Source organism: Sciurus carolinensis, chromosome 16 (assembly GCF_902686445.1).
Source record: "Sciurus carolinensis chromosome 16, mSciCar1.2, whole genome shotgun sequence".
Classification (NCBI taxonomy): domain Eukaryota; kingdom Metazoa; phylum Chordata; class Mammalia; order Rodentia; family Sciuridae; genus Sciurus; species Sciurus carolinensis.
In genome coordinates, this window is record NC_062228.1 from 12,943,224 (window position 1) to 12,966,987 (window position 23,764).

Below are 23,764 nucleotides of genomic sequence, written 5' to 3' on the forward strand. Positions count from 1 at the left end.
CTTTCTCCAACAGGAAATGAACTTCTGTTTGAAATCTGAGGGTGCACAAGGTGGCCACAAGGGGGCGCAAAGACAAAAACGTTCTCCTGAAAACAATTCATTTGTCTTCAATTCTGATTTAAAGTGCCTGGGATGCAGTCTAACGTCAGGTTTCTTACAGTCTCCTCCAAATGAACTTTTCTTTAGAAACGGGGAGGGGAAGGGAGCAGCTACCCCTCAGACTGTTCTAGTATTCAGCTAGGGCCGAGAACCATTGAGCTAGACCCAGGCAACCAAAATCACCTCCCCTGGGAGCCAGTTAGAAATGCGAACTCCCAGGACCCACCCCAAATGCACTAACCAGAATCTGCATTTTAACAGATTCTCCAGGGATTCATGTGCACATTAAAAGTTTGAGGACGTTCTGGTCCTAGTTACTGAAAATGAAGTCAGGACAGTCTGGTCCAATGCCACATCCACAGTATATGGATCCAGAGAGGAATGCCCAGAGGAATCCATTTACTGAAGGTCATTGGCCATGCAATGGAAGACAAGACCCTGACTCCCAGTCCAGTGCTCTTCCTCCCACACCACTTCTGCCCCTCCAACCCGAGCTGGACTTGGGCCCAAGATGGCATCAAATGGTGACAGGAGCTTGGCAGGAAACCTCCCCAGAGCAGTTAGTGCATGGCCTGTAGCGATCCCAGGTATAGCCGTGATCCTGACCCTGGCTCAAGGAGCTTTTCTTTATTATAACCCAGGACAGATACACATGTCTCAGCCAAGTACAGTCTCTCACCTTGAGCCATGCTGTGGATTCATCTCTCAACCTAGGAAAAGAGAAGGGAGGAAAGGATCAGTGTGGATTCATGGCTGGGAAGACTTCCTGTAGGTGGGGCTTGTGCAGGAGGGTGGTGAGAATTCACCTGGTGGAGGGAAGGGTCACATTTTGAACCAAAAAAAAAGATTGATAAAGGGTATTAAAGGAAAGGGATCTAGGTGACCAGGGCACCAGTAAAGGCTGGGCAGCAGTCAGAGAAAACGAGGATGGGTTGGGGGCTCAAGGCACAAACAAGGCCCTGAAATCAGGCAGAGAACTCTGGGCCAGTCACATCCGATTCACAGGCCGGAGGCCACAGGGATCCACGGAAGGTGTTGGAACTGGAAGGGAGTCTGGGACCTGAACAGACCTTCTGGGGTTGGTCCTGTCCTGGGTTAAGACATGCACAATGGAGGAAGAGGATGCAGGGATCCTCACCCTGGGAGCTCACGGAGGATATGACTCAGGGCTTATTCATCTCAAGATGGCCAGCATTTGGCCCTTGGAAAGCATCCTGCAAATGACAATCTCTAAAGGAGACTTGCCTTTAAAATGCAAGGGCCACTTATACCCAAGGTCCAAATCAGACCAAGACCTGTAAGTCATACACCTTTTTTTTTTTTTTTTGGTACCAGGAATTGGATCCAGGGAGGCTTAACCACTAAGCCCTTTTTATATTTTTATTTTGAGACAGGATGTCTCTTAGGGCCTCACTAAGTTGCCAAGGCTGGCTTTGAACTCCCAGTCCTCCTGCCTCAGCCTCCCGAGCTGCTGGATTACAGGTATGCACCACCACTCCCAGCACGTCATACGTTTTGACCTTGAACTTGTTCCACAGTACTATAGGGATGATAACAGAAATTCCCTCCTAAGGTAACATGAGGATTATCTATGATAATGCCCTGTACACACCTGCCATCTAACTGGTACCCAATGTCCTGTTGACTCCACTCTACTTAAACCTGACCCTCAGCGACTTGGCACCACCGTAGCATTCTCTGTAGCCCCTTGAGTTGCTCCTTCAAGCCCTTCTTGCCCCTAACTGACAGCATTGGTTGAGTTCTTTATCTATGAAAGCATGCTCATCTAAATCTACAATCACGCTTTGATATGGGTCTTATTCAGTTTCCAATTTGAGGGTGAGAAAACATAAGGATGGAGCTCATCCTGGAGCACAAGCGGAGTGTGAATCGGGTGACAGCCCAAATGCTCCTCTCCTTCTATGGCTTCGTGTGACCCTACTCAACACCTTCCTATGTCCACTCCATGACCCTCAGGTTACATTTTCTCCCTCCAGAATTCATCCTCAAACAGTTGTAAGAGCAAATGTCAAGTTTTTGTTCCAAGTCTTCTCCATTGACCCACATTTCCAAAGGTCAGCAAACTAGGTCCATATGGATGTCCGTCTTCCCCCGCAACTCAACCAGTCCCAACTTCCGGCCCCCGACTCTAGCCCGAGCCCTGAGCAGTTCATCCCTACTGTCTCCATTAGGGCACTAAGTTCATTCTGTCCAGAAGTCTGGTGCATGGTGGCCTTGCTGGCCTCCAGCCCTGGACTGTGGGATCCTGGAGAGTAGGAATCTGAGCTTAGTACCTCCCACGGACCACACAGCAGACACAGGACTTACCTCCTTCTCCAGCAGCACCCCCACCAGTACCCTTGCTCTGCTCACAGCACTGTGGTTCACATTCCTTGGCCCATCCCTCTCCAACTGTCTCCTGGTTCCCCCAACGGTCCTCTCAGCTCACAGTCAACTGCCTCCTAGATCGTTCCCTTCCCCCACATTCCAACAGACCAACTGCTCACCCTGCCCTCCAGTAAGCCTGGTCCAGTTTCTCCTGCCTTCGATCTCAACTGCCCTCTGCCTCCTACTGTCCCCCTGGACACACTGTGTGTCCTTCCCAATGAACCACAAACACCACAGGGGCAGGACCTGAGTCTCCCTACTTTTTACCCCCACAACACTAACCCCAGTACTTGGCACCAAAAAATAATAAACATATTCTGAGGGAAGGAATTTGAGCATTTAGTTAAAGCAAAAAAAAAAGTCTGATTCGTAGGAAGTATTTGATTTAAAAACGCGTAATGACGCGCACAGTGGCGCATACCTGTAATCCCAGCAACTCAGAGGCTGGGCTGAGGCAGGAGGATCACAAGTTCAAAGTCAGCCTCAGCAACTTAGTGAGCAACGTAGCAAGACCCTGTCTTGAAATAAAAGATTAAAAGAGATGGCTCAGTGGTTAAGCACCCCTGGGTTCAATCCCTGGCACCAAATAAATAAATAAAAATTTAACAAGGATGTATTTCCTGGCATGGAAACTTATTAATCGCTCACACCCACAGCCTAGCCCCTTGCCAAGCATAAGTCACATCACCATGTTTTTATTTATTTATTTCAGTTCCATGAAATGCATCTATCCATGAAATGCATCTACTGAATCAGACTCTCTGGAGTAAGGGCTTCTATTTTATTCATTTTTTTTTAATTTTTAATTTTTCCTTTCAAAGTAATTTTTAGACTTACAAAACAGTTGAAAATAATATTCCCATAAATTCTTCACCCAACTTACCCATAACACACAACACTAATGCAATGATTAAAATCAGAAAATGAATACTGATAGGCTACCTCATCTACAGACTTCATTCAAACTTATCCAATTGCTTGTTAATGTCCTTGCATGTCCAAGGGTCCCTCTTAGCTTTATAGTTTTGCTTAATGTCTGATGTCTGGCAAGGCTAATCCTCTTGTATTTCCTCATTAAGTAAGAAAATATCTTGAAGAGACAGAGGTTAGATCTAGACCAATCACTATATATCTCATCATGAAAGTATTAATTTTTTTTTTTTTTTTTTTTTTTTGCGGTGCTGGGGATCAAACCCAGGGCCTTGTGCATGCAAGGCAAGCACTCTACCAACTGAGCTATCTCCCAACCCCTTTTCTTTAATTTTTAAATCAGAAGTAGGTTTTGAACTTTGTTAAAGATTGTTGATATGAGTTCTTGGTAACACATTTCCTAGTATTGGTCCAACATTGCCTCCCTGGAATAGTCCACTTACTTATGGTATGTTGTTTTCTTAATGTGGTGTTGGATTCTATTTGGTAATGTTTTATTTGGCATTTCGCCTTGCTATACATAAGTGTTCCTTTCTAAATTTTAATTAATAATTAATAATAATAATAATAATAATAATAATAGTCAGACACAGTGGCACACACCTGTAATCCCAGCAGCTCAGGAGGCTGAGGCAAGAGGATTACAAGTTCAAAGCCAGTCTCAGCAATTTATTGAGGCCCTAAGCAACTGAGCAAGAACTTGTCTCAACATAAAAATTTTAAAAAGGCCTGGGGATGTGGCTCAGTGACTAAGCACCCCTGGGTTCAATCCCTGGTACCTGCTCACCAAAAAAATAATATAATCTGGAACAACTGGTAGATCATTGGAACCGTCTGGTCTGTGACGGTTTCATAGAATTCTCCTGTGAAAACATCTAGGCATGGTGCTCTAAATTTAAAATAATCTTTAAGGTTTCATTACGAGGCATTTCAAACATACATCAAAAAAAAGGACAGTATAAAGAATCTCTGCCACCCTCACCCTACTTCATCAAATATCAATATATTGCCAAACTGGTCTATTTACACTTCCTTGCCCCTCTCTCTTACTGATTATTTTAAATGGTTTTGTATTGGTACAATAATGCAACAGAATGTGATTTGTCCATAAAATAATGAAGTATTGACACAAGCTATAATCTGAAGGAAACTTAATTTCATTATGCTGAGTGGAAGAAACCAGTAACAGGAGACCACATAATGTGTGATTCCATTTATATCAAGTGGACTGAAGAGGCCAACCTACAGGGACAGGAAGTGGATTGGTGGGGCTTAGGGGTGCAGGGAGAGAAATAGGGACTGACTGCTAATCAATATGGGGTTTCTTTGGGGGAGGCTGAAGAAAATGTTCTAAAACTGATGGTGGTGGTTGTGCATTAGACCTTAAACACACTAAGACCACTGAGGTGTATGTGGTAATGGGTGGACTATACATATGAATTATGTCTCAACATGCTTTTTTTAAGGGTGAGCACTCTGGGAAGAATTAACATGGAATATGAATCAGGGAGAAAGAAAAATGTCTCCAGTGAAAAACAAGTAGAACTTTGTGGCTGCACATTTAGCACTACCACCCACACCTGGCATTGCTAGACGATGACTCTGGGTCTTTAGGACACAGGTCCCAACACCCAAGTACCTGAGGAAGAAACCATAGCTCTGCAGGACTGTAAAGCTGGCCACTGTCACCCAAACAATCTTGTCCACGATTCCTTCTTCCCATGGAAGTCACTACTAACAAGACTAAAAGAAATTCAGTTTTTTCTTGACTGGTTCCCTTGCTATTTGGATTATGTAACAATTGTGACATGCTTATAAATTATTTGTGCAAGATTTGCTTTAGCAATGGTACTGATAATGTCCCAACTTCATCCTATATCCTTTACATATGTCACCCCACTGAACCCTGTAAAGTCAGTGCCATTATTATGCCTATGTGTTGGATGAAGAAATGGAAGAACAGAGATATCAAATTCCCAAGCCCATACAATGAGGGATGGACTCAGGAGGTTTTGATCCCAGACTATCTGGCTTCAGAACCCACACTGCCTTCACACCTTGAACCACCCAATAGACATTGGGCTTTGAAGCTAAAAAAGAATAAACCAGGAAGTCTGTACAGAGAGGCTTAGAACCAGTCTGGGCTCAGATGTCTCCACAGCATCCTTTGACACAGGGGTGGTGGGAGGGAGGAGCTCAAGGAAAACCACACTGACCCTAGGATTTTACACCCAGCCAGGTCAGCCCACCAGAATAAAGTCCACACATCAGTGCTTTTTATCATGCCAAAACCCAAACAATGCTGCTCCTCTGCTGTTGAGATGCGGGAGAGCTGGGGGTGGATATATCCTATAAACAGATCTACAAACAAAAACCAAGTTCTCCATGCCTCCATTCTGCAGAAAGGTAATTTTTCCGGGTCAACACCTGCCTCTTTCAGAGGTGACATGAACAGTGGGGTTGGGGTGGGCTAGAAGTTGAGTCGGGGAGACCAAGAAAGGGTGTGAGGGACAAGAAGACTCCAGGGCTGGCCGACAGAGAGGCAGGTTGCCCCTGGGATAGGCTCCTCTACTGAAGAGGGTCCACAGTTGAGCTACAAGCAGCAAGGAGTAGCACAAGAGCCCTCAGTGACACACAAGGGGCACGGGCTACAACTGGGGGGCTTGGAAGGCCTGATCCAAGATCAGATGGTGGGGTTTGGGAAGGTGGTACCTCAGCTTCTTCTGCTCTCTTAGTCCTCTTCTCTTCAACCACCACCCCCAACCATGAGAAGGGGTCACTGGGACCCCAACAGGCCTCCCAGGTCTCCCATTTCACCCAGCTTGGGACCCCACACCTAGCCCCTGCACCCTCCCCTCCTATTTTCCTCAGGCATCCCTGGTCCCAGCAGCCCCCAATTCTGTAGCCAGCCCCCTGGCTCTGTGCCATGGGTACAGCTCATCAAGGTCCAGGGGAGGTCGGTGCTCCCTGTATCTGCCTGGCTACAGAAAAATGAAGTATGCCAGAGCTTGGGCACAACCAAGGGGCACAAGATCCCCATGACCCAGCATCTGAGAGCACTCCGCTTTGCCACTGGAGGCTGCAGCTCCCAGGGAGAAAGGCTGGGGACACAGGACACTGCCCCCAAACTCTTCTGTGGTCAAGAAGTTGAAGAGAGTACCCAGAGCAAAGGTCAGCCAAAACTGAGGCAGCAGGGACCTATGTCCTCCTTCACCTGTCCACAAGAATGTCCCAGTGACCCCTGCTCTTTGCAACCCCTGGTGCCTAACTAACAGGAAGAAAGGGGTGGGAAGCAATTTTCCTTCCTCACCCAGAGAGTGGGTCCCCGAATGAAGTGACTTCGAGGCATTCTAAATACATTGGCATATTTTGAACAAAAATTTAAGGGCATTGTTTGAGTTCATCAGGGTGCAAAACAGGAATCAGCCTGAGGAAGTGTCTGGGCTTGAATAAATCAAACCCAGTGCAAGTGGGGAATCTGCGTGTTCATTTGGAACCAGAGGAACAAGGAAAAATAGCAAAGATGTCAAGAAGTCCAGAATCTATGGAAATATTACAAGACTTCACATGAGCTTTAATAAAGCATTCCAAGGTAAGAAGAGCTTTAAAGAATTTAAATGGAGAGAAGAGACATGCAGATCCAAACTGTCAGGCTCAGGAAGAACAGATGAGTATTCAGAATCCAACAGGCAAAGAACACTGCAAAAAGCAGCATACCAGCTTTTAAAGACTCAATCGAATGCTCTGAGCAATCTCAGAAAGTCCCAGAAGTCCATTCCGCAAGACATAAGAAGATGCCTTCTGAAAGATCACACTATGCCACAGGAAGAGCTGACAGGCCAGCAGAATGATAAGAACAGTATGTAATAAGTGGCGGATGACTTTGACCAAGTCTCTGTTTACCCACAGTGAAAAAAACACGAGGAACGCTTCCAGGGAAAACAGAGGTTTTATCAGCCAGGCAACACCAGGAAGAACTGGTAAAACAGATAAACCATTCACTGGGCAAGGTCAACACTCTTCTGGAAAATGACTGTAGGTCCATGAAGACCATCAGCAGATCACGGCTGTGCAGAGCAAAATGATCCTGGCAGCGAAAGAAACGTAGGCTCTTTAAAATGACACCAAGGGAGCACACCAGTGAAGCACCAGCTAGCGAAAGGCCGCGTATTGAAAGGCATTTATTTACTTCACAGGGACAATGCCTTCCTGGAATCAGTGTTAAAAGCCTACAGGGTCTTAGTGAAGACTATCAGCAAACACATGGTCCTCAAAACCAGTGGATTCAGTGGGGCACAAACCAAGAAGTAAGGCAGCAAAATCTTTCCCCCAAAGAAGGACCCTCCTTCATGGCACAGGAGAGCAAAAGAGCTCTGGCCACACAGAACCGCCAACCCGAGGCACCTTGCAGGAAAAAACAAGAAACAGAGACACTTCCACAATCCACACCCCTCACAGTAGCTCCCAGAAATAGCAGCCATCAGAGGCTCCTGGAAGATGCCCTCCACCTCCAGAGAATTCTCCTGGCCCAACCCCACAGCAGGTGGAGTCTCCCCTCCACCACCCACCACCTAACCTGTGGAATCTCTCTTCCTACTGGAGGAGCCCTGACTAGACTGGAGGCCCCAACACCACTTCCTAGGGTGAGCAGAGGCCCCACCACAGGGGCAAGAAACTCCCTCTCTTCTAGGGAGTTAGACATCGCCGGCTGCCTGTCCTTTCCACAAGTTCCATGATCACCCCAAGCAAAGATGCCCACCCCACCAGGAAGGCCACCACCCCTGATGGAGGACATCTTGGGCCCCCTCCCTTCCATCTGCTGTTCCCTTAGATCCTTCAAGAAAACACAATCTTTCCCTAAATAAGAACTTCTGTTTGTCCAAAAGAGTATATGGGGACAGAGTTTGAGGTTCTAAAAAATGGTTTTGACCAGCAAAAAGTCTACTCTCACCCCAAAAGTGTTTCTTCCTATACGATAACCTGCTGCTTGGTTGAGCTGTTACCAGCTCTGTAAGTATAAATGGAATGCATGACAGCTGTGCCACAGCTCTGCTGGGCTGAATCTGTACCCGCTCAAGACTGGTGGGAAGGGAAGCCACTGCTCAGGACCTGCAGGCATCGGTGCCCTTTCCTCACTGACACCCTCCTTCCCCCATGAGACTCTCCCAGGAGATGGCAGCAGAGTGTGGTTTAAGGGTAGGACCAAGAACCTTCCCCTTCCGCATCCTTTTGAGGGGGTGGAATGTGGGGCAGCTCAAATCCCGACCCTGGATCACAAAGGTCCCAGTCTAATGGAAAAGACAGGGCTGGCTCAGGGAAGGATGGAGCAGCACCTGAAGCCACAGCATGTGCTAGTTAGACACTACATGTCCTAGAAGACCAGGGAAGGAATTGAGAATCAACGTGAAACCGCCTGGATCTGTTACCAAGGCAGCCCCCAAAAGCCTGAAAAGAAATTGGAGAGGATTAGTCCTACCAGGTATTAAAATGTAGTATTACTATAATGAAAAAAAAAAAACGAAAATTTCACAAGGGCTTACAGAGTGAACGAGAGCTGCGTCCAAGGCAATTTGGGAGTTAACGGGATGAGTGCAGACTCCGTGGTAGCCATCCCTCCCAGTAGCAGAAATGCCTTTCCTTAGAATTTTTAAACTGTGCTCAGAGTGTTAAAGGGCGACTTTTGCCCTTCAAGATGAGATGCTCCTATAGGTATGGAGGAAGCAAAAATATTTGAAAGAGGAAAAGAAGAGAGCGAAATGGGGTTTAAGAAAGAGATCAGTTAGCAAGCCCAAGGTAATAATCTCCTCGTTTTCCTACTGAGGTCACATCCAAGAATCTCCTGGACTTTCCGTTTCATCTCTCACCTCACCCCAATTCCCATCCGACCCTACCCCAGGCCTGGGCCTGGAGACCTCGCGCCCCAAGTTCCCCCGGGCCCTCTCTCGACGCCCACCCAGGGCCCGCGTCGCCCCTCCGGCCTTCCTCCACCGGGACCCCCACCGTTCGTGGGCCTCGCGAGCTGGGCTCCCCAGCGACCTGCTCAAGCGACCACGGTGGCCAGGCCTGAGCTCCCCGGCGGGGCCGGCCTCTCGCAAGCGCTCCCTCCTCCGCGCGCTCCCGCTCCTCGCCCGCGCCCCTTCCCCGAGGCCGGGCGCGGGTTCCCGGTGCCCAGCGCAGCCTGGTCACTCGGAGCCGCTGCCGCGCTGGCCGCTGCCGGGTTGCCCCCACTTGGCCGCGCCCAGAGTCTGAGCGCCCGGCGTCCCGCACGTATCCAAGGACCCCACTCCTCCCGGGTGACCCGCAGCGCTCCGGGACGGTCCCCTCGGGCTGCCCCGGACTGAGCACGTCCCCTCCGCCCAGGCCGCTGCGCTCGGGAAGGGAGACCTTGCTTCCCCACGTGTTCCACTTGTCGCCTCGGCGGCTCCGAGCCAGCTCCCGAGGCGGCTCGGCGGGCGGAAGGTGCTGCAGCTTTTTCTCTTTAGTAATAAAGAACGCCCCTCCGCCAGCGGCCCTCTTGGCGCAGTGGGCAGCGCGTCAGTCTCATAATCTGAAGGTCCTGAGTTCGAGCCTCAGAGAGGGCACGGTTGTTTTTGCCTTCCGAAAATCTAATTTAAAAAAAATAATAACAGAAGGTGGGACGTCAAAAGCGAGCGGGCTCAGACTTCCGAATCCCGCCGCCCTCGGCCGCCTGCGACCCCGGAGCAGGGACTCCCCAAGGGCAAGCATGTGCCCCCTCGCAGAGCTGAGCCTCGGGAGGCGTTTAGGGCCGCACACAAACGGTTCATCCTCACTGCTAACAAGAATGCGAATTGCATCCTCAGGAAATGACCACCGTGCCCTCTCCCGGGAACTAAAACCTGCAAATTGGGGGAAGCGGGCATTCGCCTTGCTCACGAGAGCGTAAATTGATTCCATTTCTTTGGTAACATCTGAAAATCTGGCTCCTAAAACCCATCTCTTTGTCCCCAACTTCCTCTGCTGGTAACACGCTGGGCTACACGTCCTTTTTCAGCTGTTCCGAGACTGTCCGCCCTCCCTGCAACCAGCTTTCGAGAGCCAAGCCCGGCAGATCCTGCAGCAGGCGCTGTCCTCAGTGGCTCCAACGCCCGGTGGGCTGTGGCCCTGATGACCGGGTGATGTCCACGCTCTAAGCCTTGCTTTAGCTCCTCTTTTCATGTTTGATCATTGAGTTTACAATAGCTCTAATTGTTATAACAGCCTTTGTTAGTATTTACAAGTACGTCTCTTAATTTCCAAAATAAAGAAAATCTTAGTTTTCTTATTTATTTCTATCTCAATTGCTCTGTGTTCAAAGAATGTAGTCTGTAAAAATTAAATCTGAATTTGTTGCAATGTGTGGTCGTTTTGTAAATGTTCTGTATCTGGGGTGGTTATGTGGATTCTATGATGGTTGTGTGCACTGTTCTGAGATTTCTAGTCAGGTTATTCAAATCTCTATCCTCATGAACTTGTTTCTGTGAGTGGTACGTCTGTCTATTTTGTCAATTTTTCTTTATGTATTTTGAGGCTATATTAATAAGTTCATAAAGAGTATTGTTCAAAACCTTAGGTTCAAACACTCAGGAAGTGTTCACTAACATCTCAAATATATATGTTGTCTAGTATAATACAGCAACACTGGTTTTCTTTTAGCATGAAGTATTTTTTCTAGTTTTTATTGTGCTTTCTGTACTGTTTTAATGTCTCTTTTAAATACATATAGTTGAGATATTTTTAATTTAGTCAGTCTACGAATTCATTGAAATATTCATTCATTTACATTTAATGTAATTATAGATATACTTGGATTTAACTCTACCTAGTAGTTTCTCCTTTTTGTTCTGCCTGTTCTTTGATTTTCTTTCCTTATTTTTGTGTTTTTATTAGTTTGGATACTGTATACTTGTTCAATATTCTTTTTGTAATTATCCTAGAGATTATAATACTACTCTTTGACTTATCAATACTACTGATTTGGGGCTTTTTTTTTTTTTTTTTTTTCAGAAAGGAGTTTAGAATTTCTTTGTCACTCAAAGTATTTCCCTTCCAACTTTTGTGCCTGTTTCCGATTTCAGTTCTCTTGGACATACACCTAGGAGCAGAATGGCTGGGCCACAGGGTAACAATGTTTAGCATCCTGAAGAATGCCAAACCATTTTTCAAAGTGGCTGTGCCATTTTGTTTATTCATTCATCCTTTGATAGACATTATAAATTTTGGAGTCCCTTATTACTATGGCCCAGAATAGATTTACTGATGACCTCTACCCTCTGTTTTTAAATGGATGCTAATTGCTTGTATTATTTTGAGAAACATCAGGTAAGGCAGGAGTAGGCAAACAACACTCAGAAGGACAAATCTGTCCCACTGCTTGTTTATACATGAGGTTTTATTTATAAAATTCATATTCATTTATTATCTGTGGCTGCTTTCATGCTACAGCAGAATTGAGTAGTTGCAACAGAAGTCAATATAGCACAGACTAAAATCTTTGCTACCTCTTTCCAGTGCTACAGCAATATATAGACCTCAAAACTAATAAAAGTTCAATACAAGCTTATTTTCCTTCCATTTAATAATCAAAAGTGGGCAGTTTTGCTCTGCATTTGATACATGCACACAGGATGCTTCCACCTTTTGATTCTGTAATGCCCTGGGGTCTCCAACTCATTTGCTTTGAGCTGGTAGAATGAGAATGTCTCTGGAGGGATCGGGACACTCTGCCTCTTTAGGCCTGGCCCAGAAATGGCACGTTATTCATTCATGCTCCCCTGGCAAGAACTGGGTACATGACCATGTCTAGAAGCTGCAAAGAATGAGATAGTTGGTCTCAGGCTGTGCAGATTCCTTGGAGAGACAACTCTAACTGCAGACTTCAATGAGGAGTTAGCTACCTCTGCCATGCCAACACCAAACAGAGGCAGATGGAGGAGGACCAGAGAGCAGGACTACATGCCTTTACTGCAGGAGCTGGGGCTTTTTCGGCCTGGAGAAAGCCCAAGGAAATCCTGCATCCTCAAACTGGAGGAAGCTGTCCTAAAGCAATGGCTGGTTTGACTGGTACCAAATGCCAGGATTAGGAACAGAGCCTATACAGAGTGAGGTATGATGCGGTAACATGAAGTAGGGAGCTCCTGCATCAACCAAGCAAGACAGGCAAAGGGAGTCCAGTCTCAGGACATGGTGAGGCCACCTCCTAGAGTTCCAACTCAGGTAGTAACCTAGCATTGTGGGTCTATCCACTCCCTGCTACCACTCAAAGTTTGTACATGGAGAGTTGTATTTTGGTATCTGTGGTATTTATTCCAGAAGCTCCCACGGATAGCAAAATCCCTTATATTAAATGGTATAGTATTTGTATATAATCCATACACATCTCCCAGACCCTTTAAGCCATCTCTAGATTACTTATAATACCTAATACAACCCAAGTACTATGCAAATTGTTGTCATACTGTATTGTTTAGGAAATAAAGAAAAAATCTTTATATGTTCAGTATAAAAGCATTTTTTTCTGAATGTTTGAATCCATGGTTGGTTAAATCCATGGACATAGATGGAACCCACGAAGGCCTGATTGTACCTACTTTTTTTTTCTTCAGTTTCTTAAGATTCTAGTAATTCTCTGACCTCGCAGAAACAGGTTACAAACAGAAGTAAGTCTGGTCTACAATTCCTTCCCTACCCTGGAAGGAAGTTAAGAGAATATGCTTCCATTTGCTAAAGACAGGCATAAGCAATCAATTATGATGACATTATTTGAAAGAAAAAGACACATATCCAGACTATTTTGGATTTTGTTTTGCTATTTTATTAATTACAAAAGCCGTATCTCATTAAGTTTCCTGCCAAAACCCAGAAAACAGAGGTAGAAAAATAACAAAGAAAAAGCCCCAAGTCACATAATTTAAAACCCAGGGGTGTAGGCTGGAGGTGTATGGGGGGACAGAAGACCAGCCATGAAGCTGAGGCAGAGGGGCGACAGGTGTTGAACTTGTCCAGCATGCTAAGTCACACTGGCCTTCTCTGGGTCTTCACTGGCAGGACCATGGTGCATGATCTTCAGTACAAGAGCTGGTAAACTGTAGCACTGTTCTTGGAGCCCGTGACCAAATACCGGTTGTCAGAGGACACGTCACAACACAAGATGTCTGAGGGCTCCTTTACCTAGAGGAAAAGAGGGACAGCACGCAGGGGCACAGCTTGAGCCAGGCATAGGGGCTACATTTAGGACTATTTTGAGACTTGCGCAGAACCAAGGCTTGTCTGGAGGCAGGGCCAGGTCTTGGGGTTCCAGGTGGAAGCCGTGAGTCCCCGGGAGCTTAATTCCTCAGTGCCTGCCTTGTATGAAATGCCCTGGATGCTGTCTCAGAGGCACTTCCCAGCACTCTCTCTCTCTCTGGACTCAACATCTGGGATCTGGGGCCACGAGCTCCAACACCGGGGTCTGCACATCCCTCCTCAGTACCTGAAACAACCTTTGTAGAGAAGGTGCCGCTAAACAATGGATGGACTCGTCCAGTGTGGTCACGAAATAGCTCCCTGGCAAAGGAAAGAACGGAGGGGCCAGTGAGAGACTGAGCCCACAGTCTGGTCCCAGCTCTGTCCTCAGCTAGACTGGGGAAGGGGCAGCTCTTTCTTGGCCTCTGTTTTCCCATCTGAAAATCAGAGCCATGACCCTAACCATTGCATTCCCTGCCCCCACCCTCCTGCCACACACAGGATGGTGACGTGTGCCACTGAATGGGACCATCAGGTGGCTTTGTGCCACTTCTGTCTGTCTTCAGGGTGTTGGTCATTCTGTATAGGAAGCTCCCATGGAGAAAGAGATAGAAAAGGAAAAGGGGGTGAGTAGAGAAAGATAGGAAAGTGGGTTCCAGACAGGAAGAGGAGGAGCCACCTGGCTTCTCACTCACCACAGGAGGAGAACTTGAGGCTGTGGTGGTGGGTGTATTTTTGTAGGACAGCCTTGAACTTCTCCTTCCGATGAGTGTGTAGGATTATGATATCGCTTGTTCTCAAGCCCACTAACATCCATTCCTCACTTGGGTCATGGGTAATGCTGAGGATCTGTTTAGAAGAAGTTTTGGGGTCAGCATTTAAAGTCACCAATGCCACGGTTCATGCTGCATCTTCAAACCGCGGCTCCCCCCACTACTGCATCCAAACCCTATTGTGGGCACACTTGACCCCAGGGGTGGCCAGCCAGGCACCTCATTCTGTAAATTGTACTGCTGCAGCCTCTGGTAGCTCCGCAGGTCCCAGGAATACAGGCTGGTGTCTTCACCTCCTGTCCAGAACTTATTGCCTGCGATGTCAACACAGCGGGACCCGTATATGGGGACTTCATGTTTCCTGGTGAAAACACAACTCAGAGTTCCATGGATAGGCTTGGGCCCCCAGAACTGTCAGGGCCAGGGAGTCCCAGATGTATCTTCCACACTGCCTTGAATCACCCTTCTGCAGAGGGGAAGGTGAGGTGTCCCAACCCAGCCCTCCCCCAGGGGCACCTGAGCGGCTCCGGAGTGAGGTCATACCTGATCAAGATTTGATTCTGTAAATCCCAAATCTCAACAAATCCTCTGAAACAAGCCAGGCAGATATGAGCATCAGAGGAGATGGCCAGGGAATAGCACATGGGGCCCGTGGAGGCCAGCTGGGCCCTGACTCGGGGCGTGGGCACAAGGTCCCAGAGAGTCAGGGTCTGGGACACGCCTCCTGTGATTAGGCTCTGCTCATCGGGGAACAGCTTGCAGGCAAGGACACAGTTCTGAGGGTTCTGCAGGGACAGAGCACACTCATGTCATCATGCAGCACCAAAACAGAGGCCTTACCTGGGTCGCCCCACCCTAGTAGAACGCTCCTGACCTGAAGGTTCATCTGGGCCTCGGGGGCCTTGTCACAGGCGTGCAGAGCGCTCTCATCCCACACCCTGACATAGCCGGAGCCACACGTGTACACGCGGTGGGTCGCACCACTGACAGCCACGGCGTAGACCCTCTTCCCGTGGCGGAGCGTGCCGACCTTCCAGGAATCTCGAGGGGGCCTCTGCCTGACCACCGTGTCACCTGGAATGGGCGGCTGGGAAGAGGACAGGGTGGGTGGCAATGAGAGGGTCATGGCCTCAACCTCCTGTCACCCACGGGGACAGCATGATCCGGTCCACCAATTCCTATCAATCCTGGAGAACCTGGAGAGTGTGTCTCCAGGTCCCTGGGCCACATCCCTGAAGAAGTGCCACCGTGAGCTGAAGGCCCTACTACTGGGCTGGTGGGAGAGGAGGGCTGCCCCGGCGGGGACACCACCACACACAGGAAGAGGGTGAGAACGCAGGCACACTGCTTCTCAGCAAGCGGGCAGGCAGGAAAGGAAGGCTCCCAGGTGTTAAAAACCAGGACAAAAGGTACTTACAACTGCTCTGAGGAGTGACCAGACTTCTCTACTGGGAGAGGGTGAAGAACAGGGCGGGCCTGCGGGGAGACAGCAACACCCACCCGCTGGTCGGGAGGCGTCGGCACGGAGAACTGCATGTCTCAGGGAGAAGGCTGCTCTCGGGACACCAGGCCTCATGGCCTTCCTGCCCACAGTCACAGCCGGTACTTACCAAGTGCAGGTCCTGGCAGGAAGCTAGGACAGATGAGGAGACAGCATGAAGTACAGGGCTTCCTGCCGGAATCCCCTCTCCCGGGACAGGGGCCCGCCCCACCCCGTCTTGCTGAAGAGAGCCCCACCTGGGCCCAGCCTCGGCTGCCTCTCCTGGTTCCACCTCTGAGAACCACATGGCCTGGAGCTCAGACGTGTCCAGGGTCTGCAGGTCCCACTGTTCCTGGGTCATACCGCTCATCTCCTGATAAACAGGGCTAGGCTGCATGGGGGAACAGGGGGGGATCTGGAGCGTTTCATAAGGACTGTCCGGTTGGTACTGAGCTTGTTCATGCTGAGAAGAAACACCAGAGCTTTCTGGCATATTCCTTCTCTCCTCTGGTTCATCATAAATCCTGAGTATACTGAAAGAGTCCTCTTCCTTCTCTCTACTCATGTTCCTGGATCAATGAAGTGCCCGAGCCACCTGGCTCTAGGGCTTCAGAAATAGACCCACCAAACAGATCCTGGGTTCCCAATCCGTCCTGATCCCCTGTAACAGGAAACAGAACAGAGGCAGGAATGCAGATGTGCCGCACAGGGTCTATTTGGAAGGGTCTGAGTATACCTTCTTTGGTGCAAGACTTCAAAACTGATTGCCAACAAACTTTTGGACTAAAGATGGGCAGCAACAGAGGAGTTAAGGGTGCAAGTTTCATAGGTGCATCTTGAGAGGTAAGTACCAGGTATGTTTTTTTCCTTTCACAGGCATGAATTGCACTTCTGGTCATATAAAATCAAACTCACCCTTTAATCTAGACACACACATTTCAAATGAGGGGCCATCCCCAATGTAAATAAAATACAAGCAACAGGAAACACCGCACACCCCCAGACATCTGGTCCCTGAGACGGGGCAGGGTGGAGATGAAGGCCATGCAAACTCAAGGTGTCCCCTGTGCCACAGACGTGCACAAGGACAAGGGTGCATAATGAAGAAGAAGTTGGCTCAGAGGTGATTAGTGTTTTCTACCCTCTGGAATAGTTCTGAGAACTGAATGGGAGCACCTGAATAGAATACTCAGTGTCGTATGAGGCTAGTGGCAAATAATGAATGTAACAGTGTTGAGTTGTGGATTATGCCAGGAACCAGGAACCAGAGCCCCGAGGACTTCAGGCAGACTGGGTAACTTCCTTCAGGAGGATTCCACTACAGTCTGCCCAACAGCTGGTCCTAGAAAGGCCCTGGGGAGACCCAGAGTTCTAGTCACAGATTATCAGGAGCTACAGGGCACCACAGTCCTCCAGTTAGGAGTGATGGCTTGACAGGCAGGCTCAGTCCTTGGCCCCAGCAGGCACAGAGAGAACCCAGGCCACCTGCCTTTGGGAAATGACACTGCTCTGTGTTTGACTGAACTGAATGTTTCGCATAGCTGATCTCATGTTATCCTTGCAACTGTGCGGGCCACATTTTATTAGTTTTTCATTTGTTCATTTGCAGAACTGAGGATCAAGCCCGGGGCCTCCTGCATGCTGGGCAAGTTCTCTACCACTGAGCTACACCCCTAGTCTATTTAAATTTACACATTTCCCACACTTTGTAAATTTAAAAACTGGAGCTCAGCAGGTGAGCATCAAGTTCAGGATCAAACAGTTAGAAAGCATAAAAAAGAAACTCAAATGCTGTCTTTCTTGATCTTTTTTTCTACCTAACCATTAGAAGAAGGAAGATCATATCCACCATAACTACCAAAGCAGTTACCCTTTGACCTAGCACATTCATTTTCAGGAGTTTATCCTGTAGGTGCAATTGGGTCTATACAGGAAAACACACACACACACACACACACACACACACACACACACACACACACAGTGGAGTATTACCGCTCTGTGACAGATGACTGGACAAAACCCAAACAGCCACATGAGGGGACTGCTGAAATAAATTATAGCATATCCACATATCAGAATGCTATGCAGCTGTTAAAAATAACAAGGACACATGGATTGACATGGAAAATTCAAAGGGCATTAAGTGGGGGGAAATGCAAAGTTAAGAACAGTGTTCAGGGCTGGGGCTGTAGCTCAGTGGTAGAGCACTTGCCTAGCATGTGTGAGGCACTGGGTTCGATCCTCAGCACCACATAAAAATAAACAAATAAAATAAAGGCATTCTGTCCATCTACAACAACAAAAAAAATTTTTAAAGAGTAATGTGCAAAATAAGCAACCTTTGTGTGAAAGGATGGAAATTAGAATTTATCCTTATATATGTTTGTATGCACACAAGAAATTAGGAAGAGTGGTTGTCTTTAAGGATGGAAGTTGGCACATAGGAAAGAAGACTGGGAGGGAGATTAGTTACCATATAGCCTGGTAGAGTTTTTGGTACATCTGTGGCTATTTCAGGCTAAATTTAAAAATTGTGGGAGCTGGAGCTTCTTTCTCAGCCAATGACCTTACGTCCCGCCCCCCCCATGATAATCCTCATGATCCTTCAGTAGTTCAACACGTCCTCCCTGAGATGCAGCAGGCTTCCTTTAATGGAGACACCATGAATGAGGCAGCAGGCAGCATGGGGCCTGGGCACGGCCCATCTTCCCCTTTGGGAAGTTGGGTAAAGCTTAAAGACAGTGAAGCTATTTAACCAGCACTTCTGACTTAAAATTAACCTGGATTTCATCCTATGAATAAGGCAAGGTTTTCTGAAAAGAGTAGAAGGAAAGATCAATATCACTGATTCCCCTCTCCCCTCTACCAGAGTTGCAAATTCAGAGACCCTCCTCTTACCAGACAACTCTCCATACTAAACCTCAACCCAGGCACAGGTGCTGGGGGCTCACCCCACCAGCAAAAGAAGCACCCACATATCCCCCACCACAGGAAGCTCACCTCAGAAGGCAGGTCAAACCCTCAAGACGTGAAGTCAGTAAAGCACAGGCCCAGCCAGGCCGAGGGGCGCCCTCCCCCAGCCCTGGACCTTCCCTTCCCCACTCGCACACTGCCCCCAGCTGCTATTTTTAAACATTAGCCTAGCAGACACCAAAGCCCTGAGTCAGAACCTGGGTCAGGTGTTGGGGCTCTGAATGAGTGGTCAATTACTGGGCGGGGTCAAGAGCCAACATTTCCATGAACACTTGTGTCTTTGGGTGGGGGAAAGACAGGGACCTCTTCACAAGGAACTTCATGGCAGGAGGCAAGATGGGGTGATAAACTTTGGGGGCATAAGTCTTTCAACTGGGTTCCAGCTGCTTCAAGAACCAGTGTTTGAGCACAGACCAGGTGGGTGCAAATTCTTATCTCCAAGTGAATCCCCTCTGCTCCTGAAGGCTGATCTGGCCCTGAAGCCTGCCACAGGTGATCAGGAGAAAGAGGAGGAGCCAGCTCCCTTTTCTTCCCCTGCCCAAATTGGTCCGAATCATCCAATTTAAGAGAAGGGTGACGGGGAACTTGATATACACATAAATCCCCAACCTGACTCATGAACCATTTGTTTATACTCAGGAAACACAAGAGTGAAGCAGAGCTTGGATTTTATCCCTAATCTGGAAATATAAGAATTTATTTGGGGGGTCAAAACCTCACAAATACTCATCAGGATCTCAAACAGGTAGAAGAGCTACAATACAAATCCATATCTCTATGACTTTTTGAAACACTTTTGAGGGACTAAGGATATAGCTCAGGGGTAGAGCACTTGCCTAGCATGAAGGAGACACTGAATTCAATCCCCAGCACCCCAAAAATTGTTTGAGAGAAACTTATTGGATCATAGGAATTCTTTATATATTCTAGGTGTGCATCCTTTGTCAAACATGTGAGGCCAATGTCTTTAAGCAATCTGTGGCTATTTTTTAACTCTTTTAATGATGACATTAGATAAGCAGAAGGTTCCTGCATTTACCTGTCTAGTTTACATTTTCTTTTAATGTTAATTTGGTTTTTTGGTTGTCTGTTGTTTCATTTTGCTTTGTTTTGTTTTGTTTTTCAATGCTGGGGATTGAACCCAGGAACATTCTACCTCTGAGCTACATTCCCAGATCTTTTTTTTTTTTTTTTTTTTTTTTTTTTTAATTTAACGCAGGTCTTACTAAATTGTCCAAGCTGGTCTCAAACTTGGAATCTTCTTGCCTCAGCCTCTGAGCTTCTGGGATTATAGGTAGGCACCAACATTCCTGGAAAGGCCAATTCTTTTTTGAGTCTTATTTGGGAAATGCTTGCTGACCCCAATATCATGAAGATATATGCACCTTTGTTCTTTTCAATAAGGTGCATATTTGACCTTTCCTATTTTTGTCTATGAAATTTAGGAACTTGGTAATATCCAGAAGGGGTTTCAGGGAAAGCAGGAGGCCCAGAACAGAGCCCCAGCCTCTCTCAGGAAGGCAGTAAGTTGGAATGATTTTCATTAGACTAAATAAAAGAAGCCACACATGAAAGTCCATGTATTGTGTGATTCCTTTCATATGAAATTTCTAGAAAAGGCCAATCCATAATGTCAGGAAGCAGGTTAGCAACTGCTTGCTTACTAGGTGTGAGGTTCCTTTGGGGCAATGAAAAGTTTTGAAACTAGATGGTGATGATGGTTGCTAAGCACTGTGAATGTACCTAAGTCACCAAATTGCACACTTAAAATGTAGTTAAAATGGTAAATTTCATGATATATGTATTTTACCACAAGGAAAAAAAAAAAAAAGGAAAACCAGATACAGATACTGTGTCATGAGTTAGAGGTACTGCAAATCCCAACGTTTTTCCTTCTTTACCCAGCAAACTCCAGGCAGTTTTGCCTGTGCTCTTCTTACCTTGGCTCCCCAAGAAGAGCCAGCCAACTACAGGTGCCTCTGCCCAGAAGCTCTTGGCAGCTACAGTCAAATGGGTAGGGGAACCTCAGCCCCTGCTGGGCCAACACCCAGGCCAGTTTGGGTCATCTGGATAAAGCCGCAAACTCAGTCTCCAGATCTTTATTTGGGGCTCGGCGCCCTCTGGTGAGCAAGTGGAGAACAGCCCAACTCTCCTTCCACCTGTAAGACCGAGTTCCTAGCAGAGTTCCTAGCAGGATTCACCAGGTGGTTGTGTTCACAGGAGCGTCCCCCACCCTGGGAATTTCTCCTTCTGCCCACTGTCCCCTGGGAATCAGCTGGATGCTTGTTAATGAAAATGTATAAACCACATATCCACAGGCGCAAACACCTCTTCCCTTTCGGATTCACAGTCATCACCCAGCTAATCAGGTACCATGAACAAGATCTGAGACTACCTGGCCCAGTGAGCTTGTCACCTACTAGGTTGGTACAGCAGCGGCTCCAAGGTCAGGGGACAGGATGTGGTAAAGATTAGACAGGTCACCAAGGAGGGAATCCAATGCTGACCAAGGAAACCGGGGGGGCCAGCCAGGGCAAGGGGGCATGTGAGACCAGTTCAGTGTGGAGAAGAGCCCTCCAGATGGAAGGGAGGAAGCTGGGCCAGACCCCTCCTCATTGTTCACCTGGTCCTTCGCTGTCCCGGGAGCCACCAACTCACCATCCTCACCAAGTCCCTTTTCCACGAGCATGGTGGTGGTCCCTTCTCCAGCACGGTGCACTGTTCTTCCTGCCCACCCTGCAGCCCCCAGCCTGCGATAGAACACTTGGATTCCGAAGCCAGCCTTCTCATTTCTGTCCAGGATTACCTCTTACTTCCTGGGGGCCCTGGCACCGCGCAGGCCGAATCTTTCTCAGGGGCCTCCACCACCTTCCCTCTCCTTCCCAGCCCGCCCCGCGGCAGCTCTGCTCGGGTAGGGTGGGCGCACGACTTCACGGGCCAGGGGGGACTGCTACTTTCCGGAAGGTCGCGGTGTCTGGACTGACCACAGGGGCGTCCTTCCCACTCTGCAGGGCGCGGGCTGCCGGCTCTGCTTTGTTAAGTCGGGGCCCCTCCAGGTCTCGCCTCCCGCCCGGGGCGCACCCACGGGAGATTCTGCCACCAAAAGTTCGGTCCGGCTCCCCGGCGGCCTGGGCCTGGGGCAGTACTCCGCGAATCAGGCGCGCGGGGAGGGCCTTCGACTGGCCGAGGGGACCGGGAGGCCTCCGGCTGGCGACTTTCTTCCCGCGGCTGGAAGCGGCCGCGTGGCCTGGGCCCTGCGGCTGCCACGGCCGCGAGGGGGAGCCGAGGGCGGGCGGGGAAGGGAACCTAATGGCTTCCCAGCGCCGGGCACAGGCTCCCCACACGGGGCCCCCGGTCCCTGCCCGCTTCCACTCCGAGGCCAGCCCGAGGCCCGAGACACAGCCACCCACCTCCGCGGAGCTCCCAAGCCGGGACCGGCCCCTGGGCGGCGCCATCCTGGCGGCACGTGGCCTGCGGGCTCCAGGCCAGTGGAGCGCTGGGAGTGGCAGATACGCGGGGGTCGACGGCAAAACAGCCCCTTACCGTGGCCCTGGGAGCCTGGAGGCCTCAGGCTGGCGACTTTCTTCCCACCCTGCAGGAGGCGGCTGGGTGGCAGCCGGAGGAGAGAAGCTCAGTGCGCCATGCAATCGGGAACTCTTCCTGGAGGCTGGGCTTGGACTGAGGGTGGGTGGGATTTCGGTGGCCGGTAGGGGGTGGGTGCCACACCTCGGGAACATGGCAGCCACTTGTGGACCGGCCTGGGCAATGGGAGATGAAGCTGGAGCAGGAGGCGCAGGCCACAGAGGTGAAGAGCAGGCGGAGGACTCAGGACCCTCGAGCTGGCTCAGACGCTGGGCAGAAGCCCCTGGGGACCGTGGAAGTTGCTGGATGTGCCAAGGACCAACGTTTCTGTAGCATGTGTGAGGCCTACTTGAAGAAGGGGCTGCCAGAACCCTGCCTCCCGCTAGGCTGGGGCACTGGCTCCCTCTGGAGAAAGCCCAGGCCACACACTCATCTGCAGTTGCCCAGTACTTGGCCTGTGCTGGCTTGTGGAAGGGGCTGGTAAACATTCTGAAATGGAATGGAATGTGTGAAGGGATGGAAGCCCTTGGTTCCTGGTCAGGCCAGAGAATAACAAACAAAAGTAGAGAAGTGGTCTGGAGGGAGTGGAGACTTCAGAGGCAGAGAGGACAGGAGGCAATCCAGAAACTTCTTCTCAACCCTGAGCCCCACTGCAGAGAGGGCCGCCAGCTGGCAGGGAGCAGTGTGATGACACGCGGACCCTCCCAGTCCTGACCCTTGTGGGCCTCTCACCAGGCTCTCCCCTGCCCACCCACTATGCCTTTCAGGAGCCATGTTTTCCTCTGAGCTTCCATTTCCCCTTCTGACTAGGAAAGGGCAGGCCAAGATGTTTCTGAGGGTCAAAGGGTAGAGGGTGCCCTGTGCTGCAGGAACGGACACAGGGTATGGACTGAAGGAGAAAGACTTTAATCCCCGTCCATCTGGACCCTGGCTGTAGTTGAAAAAACAAATGCTTTTGTGTAGGACAGGTGTCTCTGGTTCTGAGGCTCCTTGTTTGTCCTCAAGGCCTCCGCTGGACTCAAGCAGTTCAGCTGGGGATAAGAACTGCCAAGGTAGGATATTAGGATTCCTGGGTGTTCAGATCATGTGACTTCATGAGACTGCAGGTATCTGACTGCCTTCTTCACCTTCCAATCCTTAGTCTGAACAGATGGATCTTCCTTGGGCAGTAACAAACATACAGAGAGAGAGAAAAAATCAGGAACTGTCAGGTCAGGGAGAGTCTTCCAGAGCCCTGAAACAAGCCCTCGCCCTGTGTTGACCAAGGACCTGAGGCCCAGAGAGGCTCACATGGACATTGGTGGCAGAGCTGAGA

The 23,764-nt window shown here is 49.0% G+C and overlaps 1 protein-coding gene and 1 non-coding gene across 2 annotated transcripts; one reads left to right on the forward strand and one right to left on the reverse strand.

Annotated features, from left to right (window-relative positions):
* Positions 1 to 9,925: 9,925 nt before the first annotated feature.
* On the forward strand, positions 9,926 to 9,998 carry Trnam-cau (transfer RNA methionine (anticodon CAU)). The gene has a single exon. It is a non-coding gene; the product is annotated as a tRNA-Met (tRNA).
* A 3,481-nt stretch (positions 9,999 to 13,479) lies between these two features.
* On the reverse strand, positions 13,480 to 16,456 carry Tle7 (TLE family member 7). The gene is made up of 9 exons (XM_047527348.1): positions 16,149 to 16,456; positions 16,022 to 16,044; positions 15,829 to 15,887; positions 15,286 to 15,498; positions 14,955 to 15,196; positions 14,631 to 14,772; positions 14,334 to 14,487; positions 13,886 to 13,959; positions 13,480 to 13,584 (listed from the first exon to the last, which is right to left on the reverse strand). The coding sequence occupies exons 1-9, from the start codon at positions 16,454 to 16,456 to the stop codon at positions 13,480 to 13,482; spliced, it is 1,320 nt and encodes a 439-aa protein (XP_047383304.1).
* Positions 16,457 to 23,764: the final 7,308 nt, after the last annotated feature.

Excerpts from the sequence above, each read along its gene's own strand:
- Tle7 (XM_047527348.1), bottom strand. The coding sequence starts at position 16,456 with ATGAGTAGAGAGAAGGAAGAGGACTCTTTCAGTATACTCAGGATTTAT. Across the intron at positions 14,773-14,954 it reads CAGAATCAAATCTTGATCAG|GAAACATGAAGTCCCCATAT; the intron begins GTATGACCTCAC and ends TGTTTTCACCAG. Across the intron at positions 13,585-13,885 it reads CTCTACAAAGGTTGTTTCAG|GTAAAGGAGCCCTCAGACAT; the intron begins GTACTGAGGAGG and ends CTTTTCCTCTAG.